Source organism: Corylus avellana, chromosome ca5 (genome assembly GCF_901000735.1).
Source record: "Corylus avellana chromosome ca5, CavTom2PMs-1.0".
NCBI classification, from domain to species: Eukaryota; Viridiplantae; Streptophyta; class Magnoliopsida; order Fagales; family Betulaceae; genus Corylus; species Corylus avellana.
In genome coordinates this window covers 17,402,597-17,428,737 of record NC_081545.1, presented here as the reverse complement: position 1 = coordinate 17,428,737, position 26,141 = coordinate 17,402,597, and the positions used below count along the sequence as shown (strand labels likewise).

General features: G+C 33.9%; 1 protein-coding gene across 1 annotated transcript; it reads right to left on the bottom strand.

The window, feature by feature from the left end:
• Positions 1-1,119: 1,119 nt before the first annotated feature.
• Positions 1,120-24,531, bottom strand: LOC132180705 (integrin-linked protein kinase 1). Its single transcript, XM_059593613.1, has 12 exons — positions 24,103-24,531; positions 21,960-22,034; positions 16,303-16,398; positions 11,629-11,714; positions 11,371-11,491; positions 9,929-10,008; positions 8,429-8,491; positions 8,150-8,268; positions 7,299-7,384; positions 3,962-4,083; positions 3,522-3,633; positions 1,120-1,518 (listed from the first exon to the last, which is right to left on the bottom strand). Exons 1-12 carry the CDS (start codon positions 24,427-24,429, stop codon positions 1,429-1,431), a joined length of 1,377 nt encoding a protein of 458 aa, XP_059449596.1. The 5' UTR covers positions 24,430-24,531; the 3' UTR covers positions 1,120-1,428.
• Between the last annotated feature and the right edge of the window lie 1,610 nt (positions 24,532-26,141).

Below are 26,141 nucleotides of genomic sequence, written 5' to 3'. Positions count from 1 at the left end.
GGGAGCATCAAGTAAATAGCATAGCACAAAGAGTTGAGGGCAAGGGAAGGAGGGGAGGCAGCGAAGGCCACCCCTCCTCCCCATCTGTGCGGCGCTCACAGAAACAAGGGCTAGAGTTTTTTTGGGAGAAAAAAAATATTATGGTATGTTTTTAAATTCTATATGTTATCTTTATATAGTTTTGAAAGGTAATAAATTCTAAGAAAATAATATCGTACATTAAATTTTTGAACTTAATGAAATCACATATATAAAGAAAATTATTGAAATATAATTAAATGCTCTTGATTAAGCTAATTTAATGACTGATTCACTCTTAAAAAATTGGTTAAAAAATTATGCCTTAAAAAACCGGTTTAACCTTTAAAAAAAATGAGTTCACATCACATGTTGCAATTCTATACTACCTCTAAAGAGTAATTTGGCTTACATAAGCCAATCTTGAATCGGGTACTTGGGCTCAACCAAAATACTCAAACTCAAACAGGGATCCAACCTGAGCTCGAACAAGGGAAGCTTGCCCAAACTCAGCTTTACACCCCTAGCGGGATGACTGTGATTCGCATCTAAATGCAAAATTAATTAAATAAAAATGTTTTTATGACATGAGCACCATAGATAAAAAGGATGAGGAGCGTGAGGCATGCCCAATACTATTTATATGGGTTTGACCTTATGGCCCATTGTTGTGTGGGGTTTTATTCACCCTGTATCTAGAGCTACCGTAAGGGGGATATAGAAAAGACGGTCAATGATTACAATGAGACAAAATCAACTACCTATATCTGATAAAAATTAAAAAATTAAAAAATTAAAAATTAAAAAGTGTCAAAACCGCTGAAATCAACGTAAAAAGTCTGTATATTTGGAAATCTCATATTTTTTTCATTCAGGATTTTAAATTGATTGAGTTACTTGTCATCATAAGGAAAGTGGGGCTCATCATGTCTCATTCTTGCTGAGATTTATATACTGCAATGACACAGCTCCACCCTACCATCCAATTGAAGTCTCTGTACCCAAGTTGAACAACCAAAATCATCTGAAGCACAAGTCTCGTTGGATGGATCTCAGAACTCCTAAACCTTGATTACCAATTGCCAACATAAAGGAACAGACTGCCAGTCAACTGTAAGTTCAGACAGATTCATAAGAACAATAAAAAGGTTAGGTTTCCTTAAATAACTCATCGGAAAGGAGGGATCCAACACATTGAAACTGTGAACCTGTCATACATCCATGTCTGCCAAATTGTAGTTCTTCATACGTAAGAACAAACCCAACATGTCAGAAAGACATGGTTTAACAAGTGAAATGAAACCAAGTCAAAACATTATATTTTTGCACTGCGGAAACCTGCCACAAAATGTTTCTTCACTTCAAGCTGATGAAGGACTGAAATTCTGCATGCATTTAGGCAATAATTACTCATCTGACTGTGGAGCAAGATGATCGGCTGCGTGAAGGATCTCTCTTCAACAGGGCCCCAAGGTTCTGGAAACATTTAAGAGGCCGAGCCTGAAGATAATACAAGAAATTGCAGAAGCTTAAGTATAAAAACCACCAAGACGACATGATCAAAACATATACACTGCACCAAGAAAATTATACAATCCAGGAAATTTAGACAAAGCAACTAAGCACTCCAGAAAAATGAAGATAAGACCAGCTTAAATTTCATCAAAATAAGGTTGGCACCCAGGTTTGCAAGCATACGTCTAGTCAACAGCACCATCACTGATTACCACTTTAAGAGCCTTACCACGTTTAAATTGTTACTTTATCAAAGACCATTCAAAGAGAGAAATGCCATCGGGTACTCTGGTGTGAAAAGGTGAAACAATAAAAGGATGGGAAAATAGTGTCAGCTTCTACCTTCTGTTGCCACTCCCTCTATCAACTTTGCCATTCTATTAACATAACCACTATTCTTTTTCTTGGTTTCAATCCTTCACAAACTCTCAATACACATGCCCAAAGAATTGACTACAGGCTAATTATTATCCCTGACAAAATCATCTATGTGTTTTCTTTTCTAATTCTTTTCCTCTACTTTGGAAATAACCACCCATAACTTAATCCACCTCAACTATAATATAACCAGTATTAACTTTGAAAAATGTTTCCCATGCTAGGAACTTTATTATTGATATGTGCCTAACCAAGAAGAATATGAACATATAAGAACAGATTCATTGACAATGTATTAATTAATATAGCTCTAACGCAACAACCCCACAATGAAAACTGGAAAAATAGAAAACGATCATTACCCAGGTGTTGTTTGTTAAACATCACATTCCCCCACACTATTCATCTCATTTTAAAAACAAAATCAACATCAAAACATTTTCATTTTTTATATCACATCATTCACTTTTTATATCACATCATCTATTTTTTACTACTATTTAAATAAAAAAATCACTACAAAACAAAATTTTTTCACTTTTCAATACAACTTTTTCACTTTTTTATACTAATTATTACACTCATTTTTTTCCTCACCAATCATGACATTGTAAAGGGCTTGTTGTTTACCAAACAAGGCTCCAGTGCTGATCCCACTTTAGTGGGATCATGGAGGGGTGGCCAGGATACAGTCCTACCCTTTAGCATTTTTACTTAAAATGACCACTCTCTAGACTTGAACCCAAGGACTTGGTGCTTTGTGGCTCAACACTTCTATCATTGCACTAGGCAAATGGCCCCTTAAAAAGCAAACTAGAAGGCAAAGAAAAGTCAACATAGGCTCAAGGTGTCGCCAATTGCAACAACGCTCTACAAAGCCTTTTCTTAAAAACACACAAAAAAAAAAAAAGAAGCAGTTCTTCAATATAGCTAGGTGCACTAAACATTTTGTTTCAGTTGACTAACTTCTGTTCAGCACAACTCAAATAATGCCTAATGGATGATCCTAAGCATTTTTAATTTAAGGAGTATCAGGAAATAAGCATGTAATTCAGTGATCTATTCAAAACTACAATATTGAAAAACCTTTTGATTGTTATTTTAAATGGAAATATCCAGAAGAAACAAAGAACTAAACTTTTCCAGGACAACAGACAAGCACATGTATTAACCAGAAGGTTGCAACAGCTTCAAATCATTCAGGTATACGGAAAGTGATCATGACTCTAGAACATACACGAGTTCTAGACAAGACATGACATAAAGCAAATCACTACTTTAGAGTATTGTCCTGTCCATCAATTTGCAAGCGAGTCATGACCAGCCAAATAGATGTTTTCTGTGATTCAGATTTTTTTTTTTTTTTCTTTTTTGTGTAATTCAGAAATTTGCCTCTTTTAGAAAACTCTACATATCCATGTCAACAGTGATACATGTTCCTACTTCTATGAGATCTTCAGATGGCCTAGTCCTTGTCACAAGAACATCACAGAATTTGAGGATAAGGAGCATTTAAATGATTTTTTTTTTTTTTGGTCCACACTAATCTATTATGACAAATTTAAGATTCAGGCACACAGAAATGCAGAGAGACAGAAGACAGTTCACACCTTCCAGCTCCTTTGTTGAACAAGCTGGTTATGAATGACTTCCAATCTCTTAATTATATGCCCAAAAGTTGGTCTCTTGAATGGTTCCGCGCTCCAACACTCCTGAATTAACCTGTAGACAAATCATAAGACCATGCATCGTTAGAGGGATAGCATAAGGAGGAAATTAATTATTCATGATGAAATGATACCGAGAAAACATGGGTGCCTTGACCCTGGAATTGACGACTCACAATTAAAAAATAAATAAACAGGAAAAATGAAATACCCCTTTTAGGAGCATGTATCAGCGTCAACATTTGCATAAAGGATATTAGAAGATAAGGACAACAATGCTGCTTGAAAATTATCCTTGAAGACTTCTTAAGAAGTGCATGTTTCAAAATCCTATTATCCTGAGGAATTCATTCAGCTTAATCGAATGTAATTGAAGTACTTACTCTTTTAATCCATGCGCATACTGCTTGTCCAGAGCTCTAAATGGCGGGCGCTCATTTGTGGCATATAATTTAGGAACTTCATTTTCTGTCTTTGTAGAAAATGGTGGGCACCCTTCAATCATCTAGAGTAGCAGCATATGACAAATATATATATTACTTGCAATCCCAAACTCTGTACAAATCGAAATGCCCCAGATGGATTATGCTTAGTGTGCATTACATCACATTGTCCACTAAAATAGCAATCTTGTGTACAATAAACGAAACAAATTAAGGAAATATAAACCAAAAAAAAAAAAAAAAAGATCCACCATAGGTAGATAAATGGAAAACTGTCCTAATCCTATTACTTAAAGAATTTGCCATCCCTAGATAACTGTATTCCACTTTTCCATATCACGTCTGTTTCCATACTACATAAATGCTGACCCACCAATTATAACCTTTAGCTTGATATGTGTTGATTAATTATTAAAAATAAATAAACCTTTCTACTTTTGGGGTTCCGCAGCCCAAGGCCCATTGCCACTACTATAACATCCGAATCAAAAGCTAGATCAGTGTGCATGTACATGCACAACAAAACAAGCAGATTACAGTGTATTTAACAATATGACTCGGCATGTGGCTGTAGGCATAAACACATATGAAGCTCAGTATTTGTAGCTCTAGTTTGAACTAACAGCGTGTTTGACATGCCAAATCAAAATATAGTAGAAATATGTATTATTAGGCATCAGTATTTCTAAGAACAATATAATTATTCAGATTGTATATTTGTATTCATATATAATTATATTTTATATATAATCATATTTTTATGATTTTCTAATTTAGTAAATCGAATGGTATTTAAATATAAGCTTATAAAATGTTTGTGTAATTAAGTATAGATAAATTTATATATTCTACTATAATATAAAATACTAATTATTTACAGTTTACATTTTTTTTTTAGTCTCATTTCCATTTCTATTGTCATTTTATTCACATTTTATTCATACTAGGGATTCTTCATTATAATTTAATTTCAAAATTTAAACGCATCCCATCTTACTTTTCATTATAAGTTAAAATAGGCATGTGAAAAAATCTATCGCATTTTTTAATGAAAATACATACTAAAGGTTATACACCAGTACATTACTAAACGTGTATTTTTTTTTTAAGTATACCAAACATGTACTTAATGAAAAGTATAAAAAAATATATATATATATATATATATATATATAATAAAAAAATTTTTAAAAAAAAACTAGCAAGAAGAATACTTGAATTCTGATGATCAAAATATTAATAGAAAATTAGTATGAAATTCTGCTATTGTTGATGACTCGTATACTTCTGAACATTCGAAGAAGAAAAAAAAAAGGAAGAAAAAAAAATACACATCGAAAAAGAAACAAAATATTTTTTTATGGATATAATACAAAATTTTTTACTCATGTAATCAAATAAAGCTTCTCACATCAAATTCAATGTTTAATTATCTATTTCATGTTTCCAAAAAACGAAAACCTTTTTTTTTTTTTTTTTTTTTGTGCACAGTAATCAAATAATTTCTTGTGCCTGGAAATTTGAGTATAACACAAACGAAAAAAATAAAATCTCATAAAACATTCAAATGAATTACAACATATTTGTAAAAATATAAAAATATTTGTTCTCATGTGAGTAGTTTAAAATGAAAATAATAGCAAGAAGAAAACATGTGGATTTTGATGATCAAAGCATTAGTTTTTAATATCATTGGTCTGATATTTCAATGAAAATTAAAATTAAAATTAGTTTTTAATATCTATTATATTTCAATGAAAATTAAAATTCATATAATTCTAAACATTCTAAAAAAATACAAAGCAACCTAAACAAAATATTTTTTTATGAATACAAAATAAAACAAAATCTTTCACTAAACCTTTAATGCAATCAAATCAATCCTCAAATAAGGTGCAATGCTTAATATTTCTTTGGTGTTTCGAAAGTATTTATGTTCGATTTATGCTTATTAATCAAATAAATGTTTGTCTTGTTTTGCTTTCAAAAGCATAAAAACACTTTAAAAAATGGTCAAAAATCGACTAAATCACGTAAACAAAACAAAAAATCAAGTAAAACATAAGAGCCTTTATTTTGCTTTAAGTCATATACATTTAAAACATGTTTAAATCTTTGTTCGTATAAGTATATATGATTTGAAATGAAAAGTATAAAAAATAAAAAAGCAAGAAGAATACATGAATTATAATATAAAAAATTAATAGGAATATTTAATATTTTTGATGTGATATCCATTGAAAAAAACATATCAGCACTTTGGTAATCCGTTTCCAATTTCCTAGCACCAAAGCCTATATATTGTTAAAAATATTAAAAAAAAAAAAAATCCTATATTTGGTTTTATATATATATCAAGAGCTATATATACTACGATTTTAAAAAAATAGCAAGAAGAATACATGGATTATAATATAGAAAATTAGCATGAATATTTAATACTTTTAGTGTGGCATCTATAATATTTCAATACAAATCAAACGCATATAATTTTGAACATTTGAAAAAAAGTACAGAGAAATAAAAATTTGTTCCTATAGAAATACATGGTTTAACATGAAAAGTATAAAAAAATAAAAAATAAAAAAAAAACCACCGGCCATACTTTGAAAAAGCATTTTAAGTTTTTTTTTTTGTTTTTTTTTTTATCACTTATATGGCCGATTATGAGTAGTTAATTAATGTAGTATGTTTTTAAATTCAAAATATTGTTTTTATATAGTTTTTGGAAAATAATAAATTCTAAGAAAATAATATCGTACATTAAATGTTTGAACTTAATGAAATCACATATAAGGAAAATTATTGAAATATAATTAAATGCTCTTAATTAAGCTAATTTAATGACCGGTTCACTCTTAAAAAACCAGTTAAAAAATTATGTATTAAAAAACCGGTTTAGCCTTTAAAAAAAATGGGTTCACGCCACATGTCCCAATTCTAGACTACCTCTAAAAAGTGATTCGGCTTTTATATATATATGATTGATTCCTAACATTTATAAGTGGGTTAAACGAATTTTACAAAGCGAAGACTTGCAATGAACTAATCTGGAAGCGGCCTAGTAACATTGAAAGTTGGTAGAATTTATTCCAAACTTTGGTTAATTGAATTGATTTGTAACATTTTCAGATAAATGATATATAGTATGCATACAGAAAAAATAAAATAGAAAGAAAAGAGTTCCTCAAGTACTGACACATTTTCATTCAAATTATTAGCACCATCAACATGTATGTTGTCCAGAGGGAAGAGGAGATCAAAAGAGAAATTTTACCTCTTGCAAGATCAAAGCAAATGAAAACACATCCACTTTTGTATCATATTCTTCATTTCTATAAACCTCTGGAGCCACATATCGCCCTGTTCATAGGAGATTGATTACTTCAGCAATAACAGGTATATGTGTGAATGTAGGCTACAGCAAATAGTTAAGATACAACATAATGTATAGCATATACCACAAGAGACCTATGTCTTAAAGTGCTTACCATTAGCATAAAGGAACGTTTCAGATTTTAAAGCATCAATCAAAATGAATTTGCATATTGCAAGGGCCTGTTTGGGAATTTTGTGTGTTTAGGGTCCATTTTGCAAAAACTGATGGTGTAAGCTTACTCTCTTCTGCAGGTAACGCAAAGTTCTGCACAATGACAAGAGTGCACATCCTACATTTTACAGAGGGGAATCTCTGCTGGAAAATAGGATCACTGCTTAGGTAGCCCACCAAAAGATGGAAGGTGGGTATTTTCAATAGGACCAAGACTATCCATTGATTTACTTAGTCTACTGAACAGGACCTTTAAACAGGCCTCTCATAATCCGTGTTGGGTTCAGGACATGAAGGATGAGTACACTGTTCTCCTTCACAAACCATACTTGGACCTTAGTGCCCTATCATTCTTCACAAGCTCAGTCCACTACTCAACTCAGGTTGGAAGGTGCTCGTGTTACCAACTGGACCCAGCCTTTCTCATTTAAGGCCAAATTCAAATGAGGGACTATAATTTCCTACACAGATAATTATAGTCGGCAAAATACAGAGGAAGACTCAAAAATTATAGTCCTCCTTTGTATGTCGGCAACAAAGGAGGACTCAAAAATTCAGAGGAAGAGCAAAATACATACAAGACGTATCTTGGCTAGTCACAGGTCTGTCTTCTCTAACTGTATTTGCAACTTTCAGCAGCTTGCTGACCCCAAAATCTGCAACTTTCAGATGGCCAGAATCATCCCGCAGTATGTTTCTGTTATCTTACTCATGAACAACCACAAAACTTTCAATTGTTTCAACTACTCAGCTGTTAATAATGCGTATTTTCACACCAAAAGTATAGTAAAAGAAAAACATGCAAAGTTATCAAGAAATCAGGTTAACCGGGGACGCAAGAGAGAGAGAGAGCTTACGAAGGCTCAAGATCTCGGTGAATTATTGCTTCAGGTTTATGCTCATGCAAATAATTCATTCCCCTGTAAGAATGTAGTGTATCAGGATTTTGCGTGAAGATATAAGAAAACATCCAATATGTCAACTATATTACCAGATAGTGCCCATCAAAATTCCAACATTTTTATCCTAAAATTCAAACCATATCAATACAGGGAATAACAAAGAATGTAATATTTACTTATCAGCAGAAAGACCAATGACAATTTCAATAGCTGAAATGTAAATATCAAGGCCAACAAAGTTGGTCTTCAAGTACATTTCAGGTTTCAGCCAATGCCAAGAGGCAATACAATACTTCTCATCTGGTTTGTCAGTTCAAGTATCTTTTTTCTTTTTCTCTGACCAAATACAAAGGAAAAGAAAACGAGACAACAGAGAAACATGGGAAGAGCAAGGGGTGTAGGGTAACTGATCAGGGAGAGGATGGGTGGGTGGAAGGGACAAAGTGGGAATGCCTCCAATGATAAGTCTAGAAGCAAAATCTAGCTAAAATATGTGCAACGAAGTTGGCACTGTGATGGATCTTGCAGACCAAGTTGTTAGTTCAAGAAACTAGTGTGCTAATTGAATGATCATACCTTACATTCTACCTTTTCACTCTTTGATCTTCCAAAAGTTCCATTTCGATAAAGAATTATGAGTCGCTTATTACTAGCTATAGTTCAACCTGCTTTTCTCTTTCTTCTATTGTTTTAGAAAACTTTTCCATTGTATAAAATACTACATTTTATTCTCTAATGCATGATTCCTACCACTTGTTGTATGGATTACTTAATTACTTCTGTGTTTTTAATTTATGCTAAATAGGGCAATCCTACAGCAAATAAAATCACATAATTTGATTTCAAGGCTAGGGAAACCTCCTTGTTTACAAGATCTGTAAAGCTGTTCAACAAAAAACTTATATATCACATGATATCTATTTTTCGAATAAAATACTTGTAATATCCAAATCAGGTGATAACTATGTTCACTTGTAGTAAGAAATTAATTCAAATTGTTATTTTGTACTAATAAATGTTATGAAATGAACTTCTCAATAAAAAAAATGTTGTGAAAACAAGAGGAAGATGGTCGTTTACCTATAGCTTCATGTTTTTTCTGATTACTAAGTTAGACAGGCACCGGCGGGTCTTAACCAGGACCATACCCTTAATCCCCTTCTTATAGAAGGAGGAGATGGCAGTTGAGCTATAACTCATTAGAAATATCTTTATGTTGTATTCATGAATACAATAATAGAGATTTATTTGGAAAAACCTTTTTTTTTATATGGTGATAGTGGGCAGTTCTTAATTAATTACCACTTGGATTTATTTTTTATTTTTGTGCAGAACATTAGATTCAATGTCAATATCAGACATCATGAATCTTCCCAATGTCTTTTGGCGAGTAAAATGTCCCAATGTCAACAAAGAAGATATGCAACAATTTAGCATGCAAACCACCTGACTGACCTAGCAATATCAAGTGCAAACTTCACAGCTGCTATTGGCTTTAAGACACCTTTTCGTTTCAAGTAGGCACACAAATCTCCCTACAAATCATAAATAATTCAACAAAAAGCATGAACATCATTTCTATTTGCAAAAATGTTCCGGTGTAAGGTGATTAAAATATATTTAAAAAAAAAAAAAAAAAATTTAGAGATGCATATAAGATGAGTATCACACCATCAGCCAGGTGCCTTCTGTATGAGAAATTAATACCATTGTCTCCCTCCCTGCTCCTCCCGCCCCGCGCGGGGTCTTTCCTTCCCTTTTTAGTTTCCCAATAGTCTCTAGGTGCATCAATCACTCTCTCTCTCTCTCTCTCTCATCTAAGTTAAAATCAGTTACCAAAAGAAAATCTAATCTATCTAGTTAACTAGCTGACATCGCAAGAATGACATCTTGACACTTATATTTAGTCACAGAAGATAACTCCAACTACATGTACATGTATAATTCACAACATTTCTACACGCGCGCACACACACACACACACACACACACACACACACATATATATATATATGATTTTAGTTCACTGAATATACCCCTGAAACAAATTGATAGAGACAATAACACATCCTACATGTCATAATTATTAAGGCGAACATAAAGTGAAACTCTGAGCATTTACTTACGCTTCCGTAAATTTGAAACATGAAAAAAAGGGATAACTTCACCTTACAGGTAATGAGTTGTGCCAGCGGCCACTAGAAATACTGAAACAAGCAATAGCCATTGTTGTGTTGTGAAGTAGTTCTTCATCAGTACGTTAACTTGGAAATTTCTCTAGAGCAAAATGAAAATTTCATACCAATCTCCATATTTCATTATGATGTTGTCCATTGTATCAATGTTTCTTTTATTTTCTGTTTCTTTTGATAAAACCGTCAATATCAATCAGTGTTACATACTCTTTGCTTCACTTTGAAATACTGGTGCAACAAAAATTTGACAGGGATGAGGGTTTGGGCAACTGCCCACCAGACAGTTCATAATGGTGGATAATTTTTGAAGAACAGATAAATCTGGCACTTGGACATCTACTCTACCGGACACCCAGATCCATAGACTAATAATTCCGACCTAAGGTTGCAGCAATATAAACAGTAAAATCTTATGTTACTCCAACCCCCCTCCAAAAAAATAAATAAATAAATCACATCTAGTAGTGTAGGCAGTAAATCTCCAAATCAACTTTCCCTCATTAGTTTACCAAACAATAGAGCAGTCTCCCCTAAAGTAGCATTATGAATAGATGTTGACACTAGTATACAGCTAAAAAATCAAAATAGCAAGATCACAAAACGATAAAATAATTAGGACTTAGGAACAAATAATCAGAAAATGCCAGTAATTCGGCAGCTAAACTTTCCCATTGCTTCTGGCGAGACAAAAAGGGAAAAAACCTTGGGCAAATATTCTGTGACAATCATCATTGGACTGCTTTGGGTTACGGCACCCAAAAATTGCACAACATTCGGATGGCGTATTTTCTGAAGTAATGCTAGCTCATCCCTAAATGCCTTCCTGAGATGCAATAAAGTCAACACCCAGTTATTAGAAAAGAATGAAGAATACTAGCTCTTATACCCAATATTGGAAGTAAATGGTAAATGGAACAATAAAGGAGTAACAAATTCACTGATAGAATAGGACCAACCCACACTTTATCCTCATCAGTGAAGACTTCCTCCCCAAGCGTTTTAACAGCAACTTGAATCCCACGCCATGATGCAATGCAAAAGGTTCCCTATCATATTTTTCACATGGAAAATATGCAACAGAAAGGTAGATGTAACAACAATACAGTCAGTACACACTGTCATACCAGATCCTTGATCAGTATTAATTTTTGATAAATATGATTTCACATTGAGATGTCAAGTGACATTTAGAAGCTTTACCATTAATCTTAACCAAAAGATTTATAAAAGGTCTCAACACACGACTATCAACTAACATAAAAATGATATCAATAGTATTTCATCCCATGCAGGTAGTTCAATGATATTTGCACGTGTGCCAATGTGAATAACATGAATATGCAATACTTTCAAAGAGTCTAAGCAATGTAAGAATATTTTTTTATATAAGTAATCAGCAAATATTATTAAAAGTGAAGGTGCCCCAAGTACATAGAAAGTATACAAAAGGAACACCTAGCTAGGAGGAGCAAAATGAAAAAGGAAATCACTATAACTAATCGTCAAATGAGACACATAAATCATCATTTTTATAAGATTTGCTTAAATCATTATGCTACCAACAAATTTCTCCAGTTTGTCAACATTAGCTGGTGAAACACGCTTCCGCCAGCTCTAGCGGAGGAGAGAAAAGAGGGATTAAAATCAACTTACTTTTTTAAAAAGCCAACTCCTATAAAACCTAAGCTAGCAAATATGCTCCTGCATCGTACAGTCTTTATGCTTTTTCTATTTATTTTTCCTTTCTTCTTTATTCTTGAAATAAAGCTTACCCAAGCCTTCAACAAACCAGAGAGTTCTCCAGAATAAAACCTATAAAATCCTTCAATTCCTTTCCCACATTCCTGTTCTACTAAACGTCAACCATCCCTATACCTATTTCAAAACTAAGCCATAGCCAACAAATCCTAACTTAGTGCTCAAACCAAAAGATCCTGCTTCAAAGTGGGTAATAGAACAATCTTTCTTATGTCAGTTCAGCAGTGTCTATGGGAAAGCAAGCATCAGCCTCACATCAATTTAGGGACACCTAATGTAAGACCTGAGAAAATAATTAAGTTTATTACTAGTAACCTCAGTGTAATTTGAATTAATTAGTAGAATAAATAATGCATGGAATAATTTAGAATAATAAATATAATAATAATAATAATGACTTTATCATAATTGAGATATATATGAGATTGATTAATAATAATAATATTTATGAGATGATAATATAATAGCAATATTATTTAACGATGATATATTTATGTAATGTAAGTTTTAAGTGATAAAGAGATTAACTAATAATAATGTTAGTATGACAATTGATCAATAAATAAAATAGGTTAATGGTACTAGAATAATAAAGTGTGATAATAAGTCCTAGTGTGGTAAATGATTATATGTATGGGTAAATTGTAGTTGAAATAAAGGGTAAGGGTGAAATATGAAATTAAGAAAGATGAATTAAATGTAGTGGGGCTAAATCTTGCAATTCTAAATAGATGGAGCTTTAAAATAGAAAGAGCATCTTATCCCATGCCACGTGTCAGGCTGTCATTGGCCATTGGAGATATCTTATCTCCTTAGTTTAAAAAAAAAAAAAAAATGCAAAAGGGCAAAGCCTTTTGGTGGTTCCACGTGCAGCCCCCTCCCCCCCATTCTCTCGTTCTTTCTTTTCTCCCTCACCTCATCTCACGCACAGCCCATTTCTTCTCCTTTGTCTCACTCTTTCTTCTCCCACACACACATACACATGGCCTAGTGAGAGAGAGAGAACGAACCTGAGTGAGAGAGAGAGTGAGAGAGCTGCTGCCGTGTAAGAAGAAAAGAGAAAGAAAAAAAAATCTTGGAGGCGATTTCGGCCATAGAAGCTTGTAGGGTAAGGGCTAAAGCTTTCCTTTGTGATTTCATCTTACCCATTGATATAGAAAATGAAAATTACATGAATCATTAGGGATTTCTTTAGGTCCGAAAATTATGGTAATTTTAATATGCCTAATTCCTAAAATTAGCTTGGAGCTTTTATATGTAGTAGATTGCTATGCATTATACACGTTCCGGGTTATTGAATTAATGGGTTGAAACTCTAATTTTACCTATTGGTAAAGTATGGACATAAACCCTAATTTTATAGTTTGAATTAAATTTGGGGCTTTTGGTATAGGAACACTAGGAATGCTATTTAAATCGGTTAATTACATTTAAAGTACTAATTAATCCTAGGTTTTCATGGGTTCCATGGAAATTGATTCTATGGGTTTCCTTGTAGTGAGAGATGCTTGTGGGATCCAAGTATCTTGGTAAAGTTTGAGTTGTTAAAGCCTAGAATAGAGCTTAATTATGTGTTTATTATGTAAATGCTTAGGTGCATCGCGGTTGAGTCAAGAGTTCACCGGAGAATACTCAACTGAACAAGGTAAGTATTTTACTTACTGGGCAAAAGATACTATGTTTCAAGATTTAAAATATGTTTTATAATACTTTGTTAATTTAATGATGTTTCATGAAATATTGATAAAAGTTTTATATGAGCATTTTATGGCATGAGCATGAACATGAATGATATGAGGAAATGATGTTATATATGCATGGTGGATGGTGGATGTTATGAGGAGATGATGTTCTATATATATGTATGGTGGAGGCTATGAGGAGATGATGTTATATGTATATGCATGGTGAATGTCATGAAGAGATGAGTTATATTATGTATATAAGTATGGTGGATGATACGAAGGAGATGATGTTATATATGTATATGTATGGATGATTTGAGGAGATGATGTTGCATGAACATGCAATAGCATATGATTTTATGATAATGATGACTGGTTTTATATGAGCTCTTACCAGGTGTATCAGTATGCCTATGTGCAAGAGATGCAACTGCACATAAAGTATATTAATATGAATGGTTGCATATAATGATTTTTATACTAGGTGTATCCATATGCCTATGCACAGGAGATGCAACTACGCATAATGTATATTTATATAAATAGTAGCATAAGATGATATATGATTACTTTCAATATGTTTTATTGATTGGCTATGCTTATGCATTTGTATTCACCCAAAATAGTGAATACACGTCTATAGGTGTAACTAAGCTATATAATTTGTAAGTATGTATAAAGTTAAATGGGTAAGTATGCGCATGTTCTAAGAGCGGAAAATTGGGCTTATGTATACTCTCACAGCTGATTTAGTATGTTTTCAAATGATGGTTATTTTAGAAAGCCTAGTAAGTTATATACTATTGAGCGTCTCTATTTCATGGAGACGGCAGGCTCATAAATCAGCCTGCATCATGGGTGGTGGTTATTCCCGTTATGCAGATGATGTTGTTAATGTTGATGCAGGTGCAGGAATTCTTGATGATGACCCAATGGCTATGTATCTGGGTTACTACGATGTCTGAGGCATAGATGCATCAGATGTTATTTTGTTGGACTAGATAATAGTCCCCTTTTGTAGAGCATTCATGTATATGCTTAGACATTGTTATTTTATATATGGTTCGTGTCGCATGTGACACTTTTGTATAACTATTCTTTTATATGTAAATCATCATTCACATAGATGTATTATCAGCTCTAACATGTTATGTATGTATAATGTCATTTATAGTGGCAAAGATATAAACTCTGATTAATCATGGATGATACATATAGCTCTGTGAGACTTATTATATTGTCAATCAGGTTAATGCACAGGTTCATGGTATATTGCGGTATCGTTATGCCCCTGTGACAATCCGCTTTGTTGTGGGTTATTGGTTTTAAAAAAAAAAAAAAAAAAAAATTAGTCATGTTTTTATCAAGCGGGTCGTCACACCCAAGTGTTGAATCATATGTTGCTGGGAAGGATAGCCAAAGTCGGTACAAGTTTTTCCTCTCATTCTTTCACAATTTGATCCTGACTCACATGTAGGACATCTGCTGTAACGGCGGAAAACTTGGTGCAGAATACCAAAGTGGTGTAAGGTCTATAATAGTTTTGGTGATAAAGGAAGCAGACTTCCTCAAGTCAAAAAATCAGCAATTTAAGTCACACATATGGAGAGGTTAACAAATCAACTTGCTAGTTTAATGTTAGAATCGTCATCATAAATATTATACCAAAAAAACGCCCAAAAAAGTGAAACTATTAATTCCATAATATTCTCTCTAAATTTCCATGAAAACACATTTAATTAGCTAACACAAAATCATAATCTTTCAGAACTAACAAATCCCTCATACTTAACACTTCTAGATGATTCAAGCACCTAGTTTTTAGTTTTACATACTAATTATTCTCAAATATCACACCAATTTTTTCCTTGAATGAGTTTCGTAACAGTCATACTCCTCTTTAAATAGAGATTTAAGAAAGCATTTGCTTGATATTTTAAAACAGAAAATAAAAAATTAAAACCAAAAGTCACTACAAAAAATGTCAGCGAAGCACATAAGATTGCTAAGTGTTCTAAGAATTAACGAAATTATTATCCACCAATATGTTATACTATTCAAGGAACAACTATCACGGTAATGAAAATGGGAAGAGAAAAGGAAACAAAATGAACAGGTTCCAAGCATTATATCAAGACGTCAATCGAGACAAGAATATTAATAACCACAAAAGGAGAGCTTAACAAGTTACCTTTGTTATGTCAACACTGTTAGAAAAATCAAGCTCACTAGGATCAATCTCATACTCTGGGACTTCACGAGCATTTTGGACATGCATGGGAGCCACCTAAAATGACAGATTCAAAGAGACTACACACATAAGCATATAAAAGTGAATGTACACAGAATGATAAAGAAACAAACACAGCAAAGTATGTGCTGTTTGTTTCTACTATTGGAGGGCGAAAAGTGATTTTTCCCTCTAAAAGCAGCCAGCTAGGTAATTGGTAGTAGGGAAAAAAAAGATGTATGTAAAAAAATTTACAAAAAGCACTGAATACAAAAGTGTGGAGATGCTGTGTGAGTCCGCACTTTTTTTTTTTTTTAACGTAGGAGAACTTTACTTAAATTAATTATACGTCGCAAACACATACTGTACAACAATCCTCACCGTTAATCAAACTCCTACGAGTAACTGACCTCACCCGCCAGAACCAGTTACCAAGTAACCCCGGAGCTTTCACTCCTGACGGGCTAAGCAATTTATCCTCATGCCCAAGAGTTGAGTCCGCACATTTGATGGGTATTTTCACTCATGTGGGAAGCGAAAATGGTTTAAATAATTTTGTTGGACTGAACAAAATGCCCCCCATAATTTAGACCTAATTCCACCCATGCCCACATAAAAAAACACTGATCCCTTCATCTCATCTGTCCAACCCATATGAATGCTCTTAGCATCCAAGCATCCATGTTTCTTTGAGTACACCAAGTACATACTTTCGTTGAGAGACAAATATCCCATGTCTCAATCTAGCTACCTTGATGCCAAGAAAATATTTTAGACTTTCCAAGGCTTTGATTTCAAACTCATCAGCAAGATATTTCCTTAACTTTTGTATTTCTTTATCATTATTCCTGCTCAGTATTATATCATCTACATAAAAAATTAAAGTGGTTACCTTCCCTTGCAAAGACTATTTGATGAACAATGTGTGATCCGCCAAGCTTTGCTTGTAGTTACTATTATGAATGGCCCGAGCAAATCTTTTGAACCATACCTTAGGAGATTGCTTTAACCCATGCAATGCCTTTTTACAGTTTACACACTTTACCATTAACCAAAGAATCTTAATGTCCAGGAGGAATGTCTATGTATACCTCTTCCTCTAAGTCTCCATGAAGAAACGCGGTTTTAGATCAAACTACTTACGTGATTTGCAACCAACGAAAGTAAGACCCTAATAGAGTTCATCTGCGCCATCGGAGCAAATGTCTCCTCATAGTCTATCCATAAGTCTACGTGAAGCCTTTCGCAACCAATCTAGCCTTATATCTCTCGACCGAACCATCAGCTTTATGTTTCACTGAAAATACCCATTTGCATCCTACTACCTTCTTTCCTTCAAGTAATTCAACTAGGTCTCATGTTTTATTTTTATAAAAAGATTTCATCTCTTCCTGCATTGTTTCCCTTCACTTTAGGTCCTAAAGTGCCTCCCAAACGCTTTGGGGAATAGACAAAAGATAGTTTGGAGAGAAATGTATGATAGGGTAGTGAAAGATTGTTATAAGAAACAAAACTAGATATGGTATATTGAGTACAAGATCTGATTCCTTTACGTTGGGCAATTGGATGTTCAATATCATTAACTGCATGTATTGATGTGTCTAAAGTGGGCATAGGATTACCTCAGTCAGGAGTTGAACTTTCGCTGAGAAGTTGAAGAATAGTCCAACTCTTTGGACGTATGGAATAAACTTGTAACCCCTCCACTGGTGGCTCAACTTGCTCACCAACACTTTGTTGCAGTTGCTGACTATTACATTTTGGAACATCCTGTTCTGGAAACGTGGATAATGTAGGTATGGAATCTGACTATTACATTTCTCTTATCCACATGTCTCTCCCTTTAGAGAAATCTTAGGAGGAGAAAATAGGGCTGAGACTCAAAAAAGGTGACATCCATAGAAAGAAAATACTTATGCGTAGGAGGATAACGACTATAACCCTTTTGAGTTGGCAAATACTCCAAGAATATACACTTAAGACCTCTAGGATCCAATTTACCATGGAAAGGAACTAGGAAGATCAACAAAGCAAACACAACCAAAAACCCGAGGAACAACAAATAATGATGAAGACAAGGATGGTGACAAAACATCAATAGGTGTCTCAAATATCAAGACACATGATGGCATTAGATTAATGAGATATGCCACAATAAGCCATGCATCACTAGTAGGATTTAGGAACATGCATGGAAATCATTAATGCCCAGGTTACCTTTAGGAGATCTCGATTCTTTTGCTCAGTAACCCCATTCTGTTGTGGGGTACGACCGTACGAGCATAAGTTGTTTGACGTATGATACCATGCTCACAAAGGTATGATTGGAAAACACTTGAACAATAATCGCCTCCATTATCATAACAGAGAATCTTAATGGTGGTATTGAATTGAGTGCAAATCATCTTATGAAATGTCTAAAACATGAGGAAACATCACTTTTACCTTTCAATAAAAACACCCAGAGCATGAAAAGACAACGGTGGTGTTTAGCTAGTTCGCAAGAATCACACTGAAACTAGGAAACACTATTTTGTGAAATATATATATATATATATATATATGATTTTGCAACAAAGTGAAAGAAGGATGCCCCAATCTGCGATGGAATCATGAGTCCATGCAATGTGGTAAGCATGTTTAAGCCAAACAAGTTGCTTGAGTTGCGAGTCTAGGAAGTAAAGACCATCTTTCAGGCTACCACTGCCAATCATCTAATTTGTGACTAGGTTCTGAAAGAAGCAGTAGCGAGAATAAAAAATTACTCGACAATTCAAATCATCTATAGTTCGAGCAACGGAGAGCAAATTATTTGCAAGGTTTGACACATGTAAAACAAAAGAAAGAGATGCAATTACAAGGATTGAACATTTTCCAGACACAAATGACAATCTATTTGAACTTTTTTCTTGCCTGAACAAAGGCGATATGAAGATAAAAGAGATGACAAACTACGTTAGATGCCCCTGAATCAATTATCCAAGGATCGTCAGGATTGTCTGCATTCCCAGTTTAAGTTACATTCAAAGATGTAGCTAATTTACCTGAATTTGCGAAGGAGGGGGATCATTAGCTGACAAAGAGTTTCTAGTTCTTCATTGCTAAGGGTCCCGCTGTCAGGAGTAGGAGAGGTTGGAGTAGGAGTTTGATCAATGGTTTAAGAATGGTTAGCCCGAGGCCGAGTAACACCACCAGAACAACCTCCTCTATCTTGAGTAGGGGCCGTAGGGCGACCATAAAGTCGCCAATAAGTCTCTCTAGTATGTCATGATTTATGACAGTGATCATAAAACAACTTATCCTTCCCATCCTATGCAGCATCGATTGCTTTCTTGCTATCATTCCTCTTAGAATACCCCTTGTCCAGCGTGATGACTTGCAGTAACCAAGGGTTGGACCGCTCCTGGGAAAAGGGGTGGAGCATGGCACCTCCACTCTCCTCATTTTGAACTTAGGCCAATGCTTCTCGAAGAGATGGAAGAGGCTCTTTTCCCAAAATCTAGACTCTAACTTGATCGTATTCAGAATTCACTCTTGCTAGCAATTCATAGATGCGACCTTCTTCAACCATTTTCTGAATTTTCGTAGCATCAGTTGCACATGCGGTCTGGATGTTTTGGTAGTGATTCAGTTCCTGCCACAATGCATGAAGCCGATGAAAATAGGTTGAGACAAACCACTCTCCTTGATTCGTTCCAAGAATCTGACGTTTCAATTCGTAGATCTACATTGCATTCCCCATTTTGGAGTAGGTTTGAGCCGTTGCATCCCAAATTTCTTTAGTCGTATTGAGAAACAAATATTTCTGACTAATCTGTGGTTGCATTGAGTGCAACAACCACGACATAATGGTAAAATTTTCGGCTCCCAATTTCTCCTAGGCAGGGTCATCTAATCTTGGTTCTTGAATTTTTCCATTCAAGTATCCCATTTACCCTTTACTTATATACAAAAGGGCAGAATATGACCAAGCAAGATAGTTGAGCCCGTCCAACTTGACGATTGTGATTTTAAGGATTGGATTTTCACTATGGAGGTCACCTGAATCTCTACCTCTTTCTTGTGAAAATTCTAAGGTCTAATTTATCTTCAACATTTTAAAATCAGACATCCAACAAAAATTGCCTCACTACAAAACTGAGCTCGGCAAAATACTTATACTAAACTACACAAAACATATCAGGTAGCCAAAAAAATGGAGCAACATATTTTCTTTTTTTTTCTTTTTTTTTTTTTTTTTTGGAAAATTCACTTTACCCCCTGAAGTTTCAGGGGTTTTTCAATTTAAACCCCAATGTTTAAAAATTGACAATGTACCTCCCTAATGTTTAAAAAATTTTCAATTCAGACCCCCTGTTACTAATTTCCGTCTAATTAGACGGAAATTTTAAAAAAAAAAAAGAAAAAGAATTGAGGGTAACTATGTAATTCAAAGATTTCCGTTCAATTTAACGGAAATTAGTAACGGAAAGTCTGAATTGAAAATTTTTGAAACATTAGAGAGGTACATTGTCAATTTTTAAACATTGGGGTTCGAATTGAAAAGCCCCTGAAACTTCAGGGGATAAAGTGAATTTAACCCTTTTTTTTTCTTTTTTTCTTTTTTTTGCTTCCTCTAAACAACTTGTCATTTAGGGATAATCTATCATGTACCTCCATCTGAATGACTAGTCGTTTGTGTCTAAACTAAACGACATGTCGTTTTCTCCATGCTAATACTACACATTCTCGTCTTCTTACAAACGATTTCTTCAACCACTGTCGCACAGAGCCGCTAGAAAAACTCGCCGCCGCATCAAAACGTCACAATTTCTCTAGAGATGAACTCAGATTGGACCGTTGAAATCCCCCTTCATGCAACCTGTGCTGATCAAGAATGAGAAGTTTCAATCAGCATAGGTTCACCGGTGACGCTGGTGGCATAGACTCACTCGAAACGCTTCAAGCTTTCCTAAAGAATCTCGAACATTGGTCTTTTGTAGCCACCAGCACATATTGGACGTGAGTCTACCACATAGCCACGAAACCAACAAACAACCACAAGAAAAGAAAACCAATCACAACCGCTCTATTACCAAGTTGAAAGAGAAAGACGGAAGACTTGGAGAAAGAAGAAGGGGAATATTGTCTATTCTAACATATTACTTCATACACTTAACACGAGTTTAAATAAAAAAGCCTTACAGCCTATTATGGAAATGCACTTGTTGCATATTACAATAATAGGAATGAAATCAGGTGTAATCAAAACAAATAATAAACGCAGATCAAAAGTTTCCTTCTTCAACAGGAGATGGGATATTGAGATGGCTTGAGAGTGCAAGGGAAAGGAGCTTGAAGAAATAGCTGAGAGAATGTGGGTTGATCAATGTACCATCAGTGCAAGTTTACAAGATGATGAGATGATTGTCATGTGTGATAATAAGCCCCATCGGTTCAAGCACTACAAACCATTACTCAAGAGTTTAACATGCATATATATTGGTATGTAATTTTATTGTTATGGGAGATTTTACTCACGGCACGTTTCCTAACAACTATGCCAAATGGACCATAAGCATTATAAAAGTACACCAAGAACTAAGATTCACTCACAAAAGATGAGATGTAAGACATACCGGAGGCTTTGCACCATGTTTCTCCAAAAGTTTGATAACATCATGGTTTTTGTAATATACTGCATCAGCAAGAGGCTGTATGATAAACCAAGAATCATTAATATTTACATTTACATACCCAGTAAGAAGATCTGCAAGCTAAAAATGATGATGAGCTAAGTTTCTCAGCATGCATATCAGATATTTGAACAGTCTCAACTTAAGCAACGAACCTGCCCAACAAAACAAAGCAATCAATTTCTTCTAAATAGGGCCAAGGAAGTTATGTTATTTAAATTCAGGAGGAAAAAACAAAAAGACCTTCGCCATTTCTTAACTATTAGGATATGGAAGATATTTTTTCCACTTTCAATCAAGTGAACTTCTCTTTTTCCTGGGGCAATCAAGTGAACCAATATTACAAGAGAGAAGCTGCAATATTTAAATTTATAGCTTTTGGATTCTCTACCTCTTATCTTTTTTCATATGGAGTATAAGAGGGCATCCCATAAGAACAAGAAAAAAGGATATGAAAATTAAAAGAATAATATCATTCTCAGGTAGCATGGAACATAGAGATTTAACTTTATTTGTTATGATTTTCCTGTTTCAAAGACACTAAAAGAAGAATCCTTGAAAGTTGAAACCTTAGTCTAATATAACAGATCAAAGAATGGCACCTCGATAAGTTCATTGCTTGACTTTAGAAGAAGGATGATAAGTCAGTGCCAATAGATAAGCTAATAAGCTAATATTTTCTATTTGGAAAAACAGTGATGTAACATAATACATTTAGTATGGAGTACAAAGTTAAGATCAAATATGCATGTTAGAAGTAAAAGGTTAAGATTGAACCCAAAAAAAGAAAGAAAAAAGCCGAATACAGAAATTTTAAATCAACTTTAACCTTTCTCCGAAAGTGCACTATTATCTTCCTTTCTTATTGTAAGAGTAGAAAACCCTAGGTGGCAATTGCCTAATTGATCTGTAAGGGCTCAAGGTTTTAATTGGGGCTGAATCTTTAAATTCCAAAATCAATTAGAATTACCATCCTTTTCTTTGTTTAAGTAAAAACAATAAAATTTAAAAAATAATAATAATAATAATTAAAAAAAAAAAAAAAAAAAAAAAAACCTTTTTTAACAAAATTCCTTTAAAAGCTCAAGAATTTACAAAGCTACAAAAACTAATAATAAGAACAAAGCCCATATGATAGAATTGATTGTTAAAATCACATACACATGAAATCAAAATTATTTTTATATTACACGCCCAATCGATCTTAAACCCAGGACCACACAATCGCCATCCCTATCTTATGGGAGGAGAAGGTGCCATATGAGCTAAAGCTCATTAGCAATAATTCAAGACATCAATCATTCTCATACTTCAACATAAACCCAAATCTAACATCTCTTCATCAATATTTGGAACTCATGTAAGAAGCAAGCAAAAACATTTTTATTCCTAAGGTTTGAACGTCTATGACTTCACCCTCCACCCCATTCTTCTAGAGAGAGGAAGTGTCATCCGATGCTCTTATTGGCAACAAAGCTAAGCTATTAATGCATCAGATTATCCTATACATACATGGATAATATAATTATTAATCTCAGCTGCATAAATTATGGAAGTTAAGACATGCTTGTCAAAATCAGAAATTAAAAACTATTGCAAAATATGAGTAAGAGCATGTTTGGAATTATGTTTGAGAAATAGAGCTATTAAGTAAAAAAAATATATTTTTTTTTTAGCAAAAGCTTCAATTTTAAGTTTTTTTTTTCAAAAATACGTTTTTGCCATTTTATGGGTAAAAAAAATAAAATATCAAAACAGATCAGCTTTTGTTTGGCAAAACTGTTTAGGTACTAAAAGCACTTTTTAAGAGCATTTGCATTCGCAGTGAACTCTTTATATTTAGCCTTTCTCTAAAAATTTAACAAAACTCATAAAGTTATAAAATAATAATATTTAACTAAAGTAGATAAAGTTTAGAAAATTTGATGTTTGAATCCTTTTAAAAATAACTACCTAAATTTGATAATGTAAAAAATTTAGCTTTTATTAGAGAAGTTCATTGTGGATGCTCTCCTTTTTAATGCAATCCCAATCCCAAGTAGGCTTGTTTGGATAACAATGTTTGAAAAAGTGTTCACAAAATTACCGTGCTGCCCCAGCGGTCCTTGCGGTTGACCTCGGCGCCGCGCTCAAGCAACAACCGGACGACATCGGTGTGGCCCTGGCACACGGCGACATGCAAGGCGGTGCGGTCATCGCTGTCTCGGAAATTGACGTTGGTCCCCGAGTCCAACAGCTCCTTAATCCCCCCCAGATTGCCCTCGTTGGCCAGGTACATCAGCCGAACCGTCGGTTCGATCGCCTCCGAGCCGTCCTCCTCGTCATTGGCAACAGTCACAGAGTCGTCACGGTCCGGTGCCAGCGAGGACTGCTTGCCCAGCGTGAATCTAGCTTGTGGCTTAGTGGAGTCCATGAACAATAGTCATAAACAAAATAGATGAACCAAGTTTGGCACTCCTTTCTTTCTTTTAGCGATTTTGCTTTTTTGGGGGAAACAAGAAGGAAATGACTAGGAATAAGGAATTTGTATTCATTCCTTTAATTAAGCTTATCATAGAATAATGTTAACTAACAGTTTTACCTTCAAACTTTTAAAATTATTATTAAATCAAAATTCAAGAATAATTTATCTAAAATTTAAAAATAATTTTAAAAATTATATCAACTTTAAATAAATTTACAACTAATACTTAACATTACTCATACTTAAATTGACAATTTTGTATGTGTCGGACTCCAATTATGTCAAAACATTTTAGGACCATACAAAACAACCAATGTCTTTCTTTTACCATTTTCCCATGACTATATAAGCGTACGTCAAGTCAACCGTGCTGTGGTTTTCTTTTCGTTCGTATATTGGGACCGGCTCACATTCCACGACCCTTTGACGACGGTCTTCTTTATTTGGCACCGTCTGGCAAGTTTTTATTTTTTCCTCTTTTAATGTTATTCACGCTTTTTTATACCAACCTTTTTTTTATTATTTTTTCTTTTACAGCAATCCATGTCCTACAATAACAAAAAGAAAATGGTAAAAAAGAGTTTGGAAAAATGATTTCCTTTGTCAAACCCACAAATTTTACTGTTGACTTGTCAAAATGATTATGCAGTTCTCAAAACAATTTTCCATTGGTTAGAACCTTATTCCATTAAGAGCATTATGTCGCCGCCTAATTGGCCTAGCCAATGAGGCGACCATGGTATAATTTGATAAATCCTAACCTCACTTTTTATAGAATAATAATATAAGAATCTTCCTAAATGTAATATGATTTTAAAAATTATTATTGAATTTGAGATGGTTATTAATAAATTTTGATTTATTAATAATTTTAAAAAGTATATCACATTTGAAAGTAATCTAGTCTAGAGAGATTTGAGATTGAATAATTCTATGGGGAAAATTCATTTTACCCCCTGAACTTTGAGGTGTTTTTCAATTTGAATGCCAATATTTAAGAATTTTCAATGTACTCCCCTATTGTTTCAAAAATTAGCAATAGTAGCCCTTTGTTACTAATTTCCGTCTAAGTTGACGGAAAATTATCCCACATGCTGGGAACAATATGCATTCTCTTCCAATTTTGCCCCTCAATCAAGATAGTGAAATGACCTAAATTGCAAAATGTGTTGGGTTTTAATGAGGGGCAATTAGGTTATTTCACTAGCTTTACTAAGGGGCAAAATTAGAAGAGAATGCATATTGTTCCCACATGAGACGCACACAGGATAATTTCCGTTCACTTAGACAGAAATTAGTAATGGATGGTCGCTATTGCAAATTTTTGAAACAATAGGGGATATATTAAAAAATTTTAAACATTAGAGTTCAAATTGAAAAGCACCTCAAACTTTAGAGGAGTAAAGTAAAGTTTTTCCTAATTCTATTGTTGTCTAACTAGGGATAGAGCTAGACTTTGGTATGGTTAGGGGCCAATAGGCAAATATATATATATACACAAAAAAAAAAATAAAATAAAATAAAATAAAATAAAAAAATTCCTTGTGTTGGGGGGCAATGACCTACACTGGTCAACTCCCAATTTCATCCCTAGTCTAACAGTGTATTTAGTGCATGTTTGGGATTGCGATTTACAGCACCAAAAGGGCTTTTAGGTTCCA

Coding starts and splice junctions, on each gene's coding strand:
- LOC132180705 (XM_059593613.1), bottom strand. CDS start 24,429: ATGGACTCCACTAAGCCACAAGCTAGATTCACGCTGGGCAAGCAGTCC. Junction 11,715..16,302: donor ACAGTGTTGACATAACAAAG/GTAACTTGTTAA, acceptor AAAATATGATAG/GGAACCTTTTGCATTGCATC. Junction 11,492..11,628: donor TTCACTGATGAGGATAAAGT/GTGGGTTGGTCC, acceptor ATTGCATCTCAG/GAAGGCATTTAGGGATGAGC.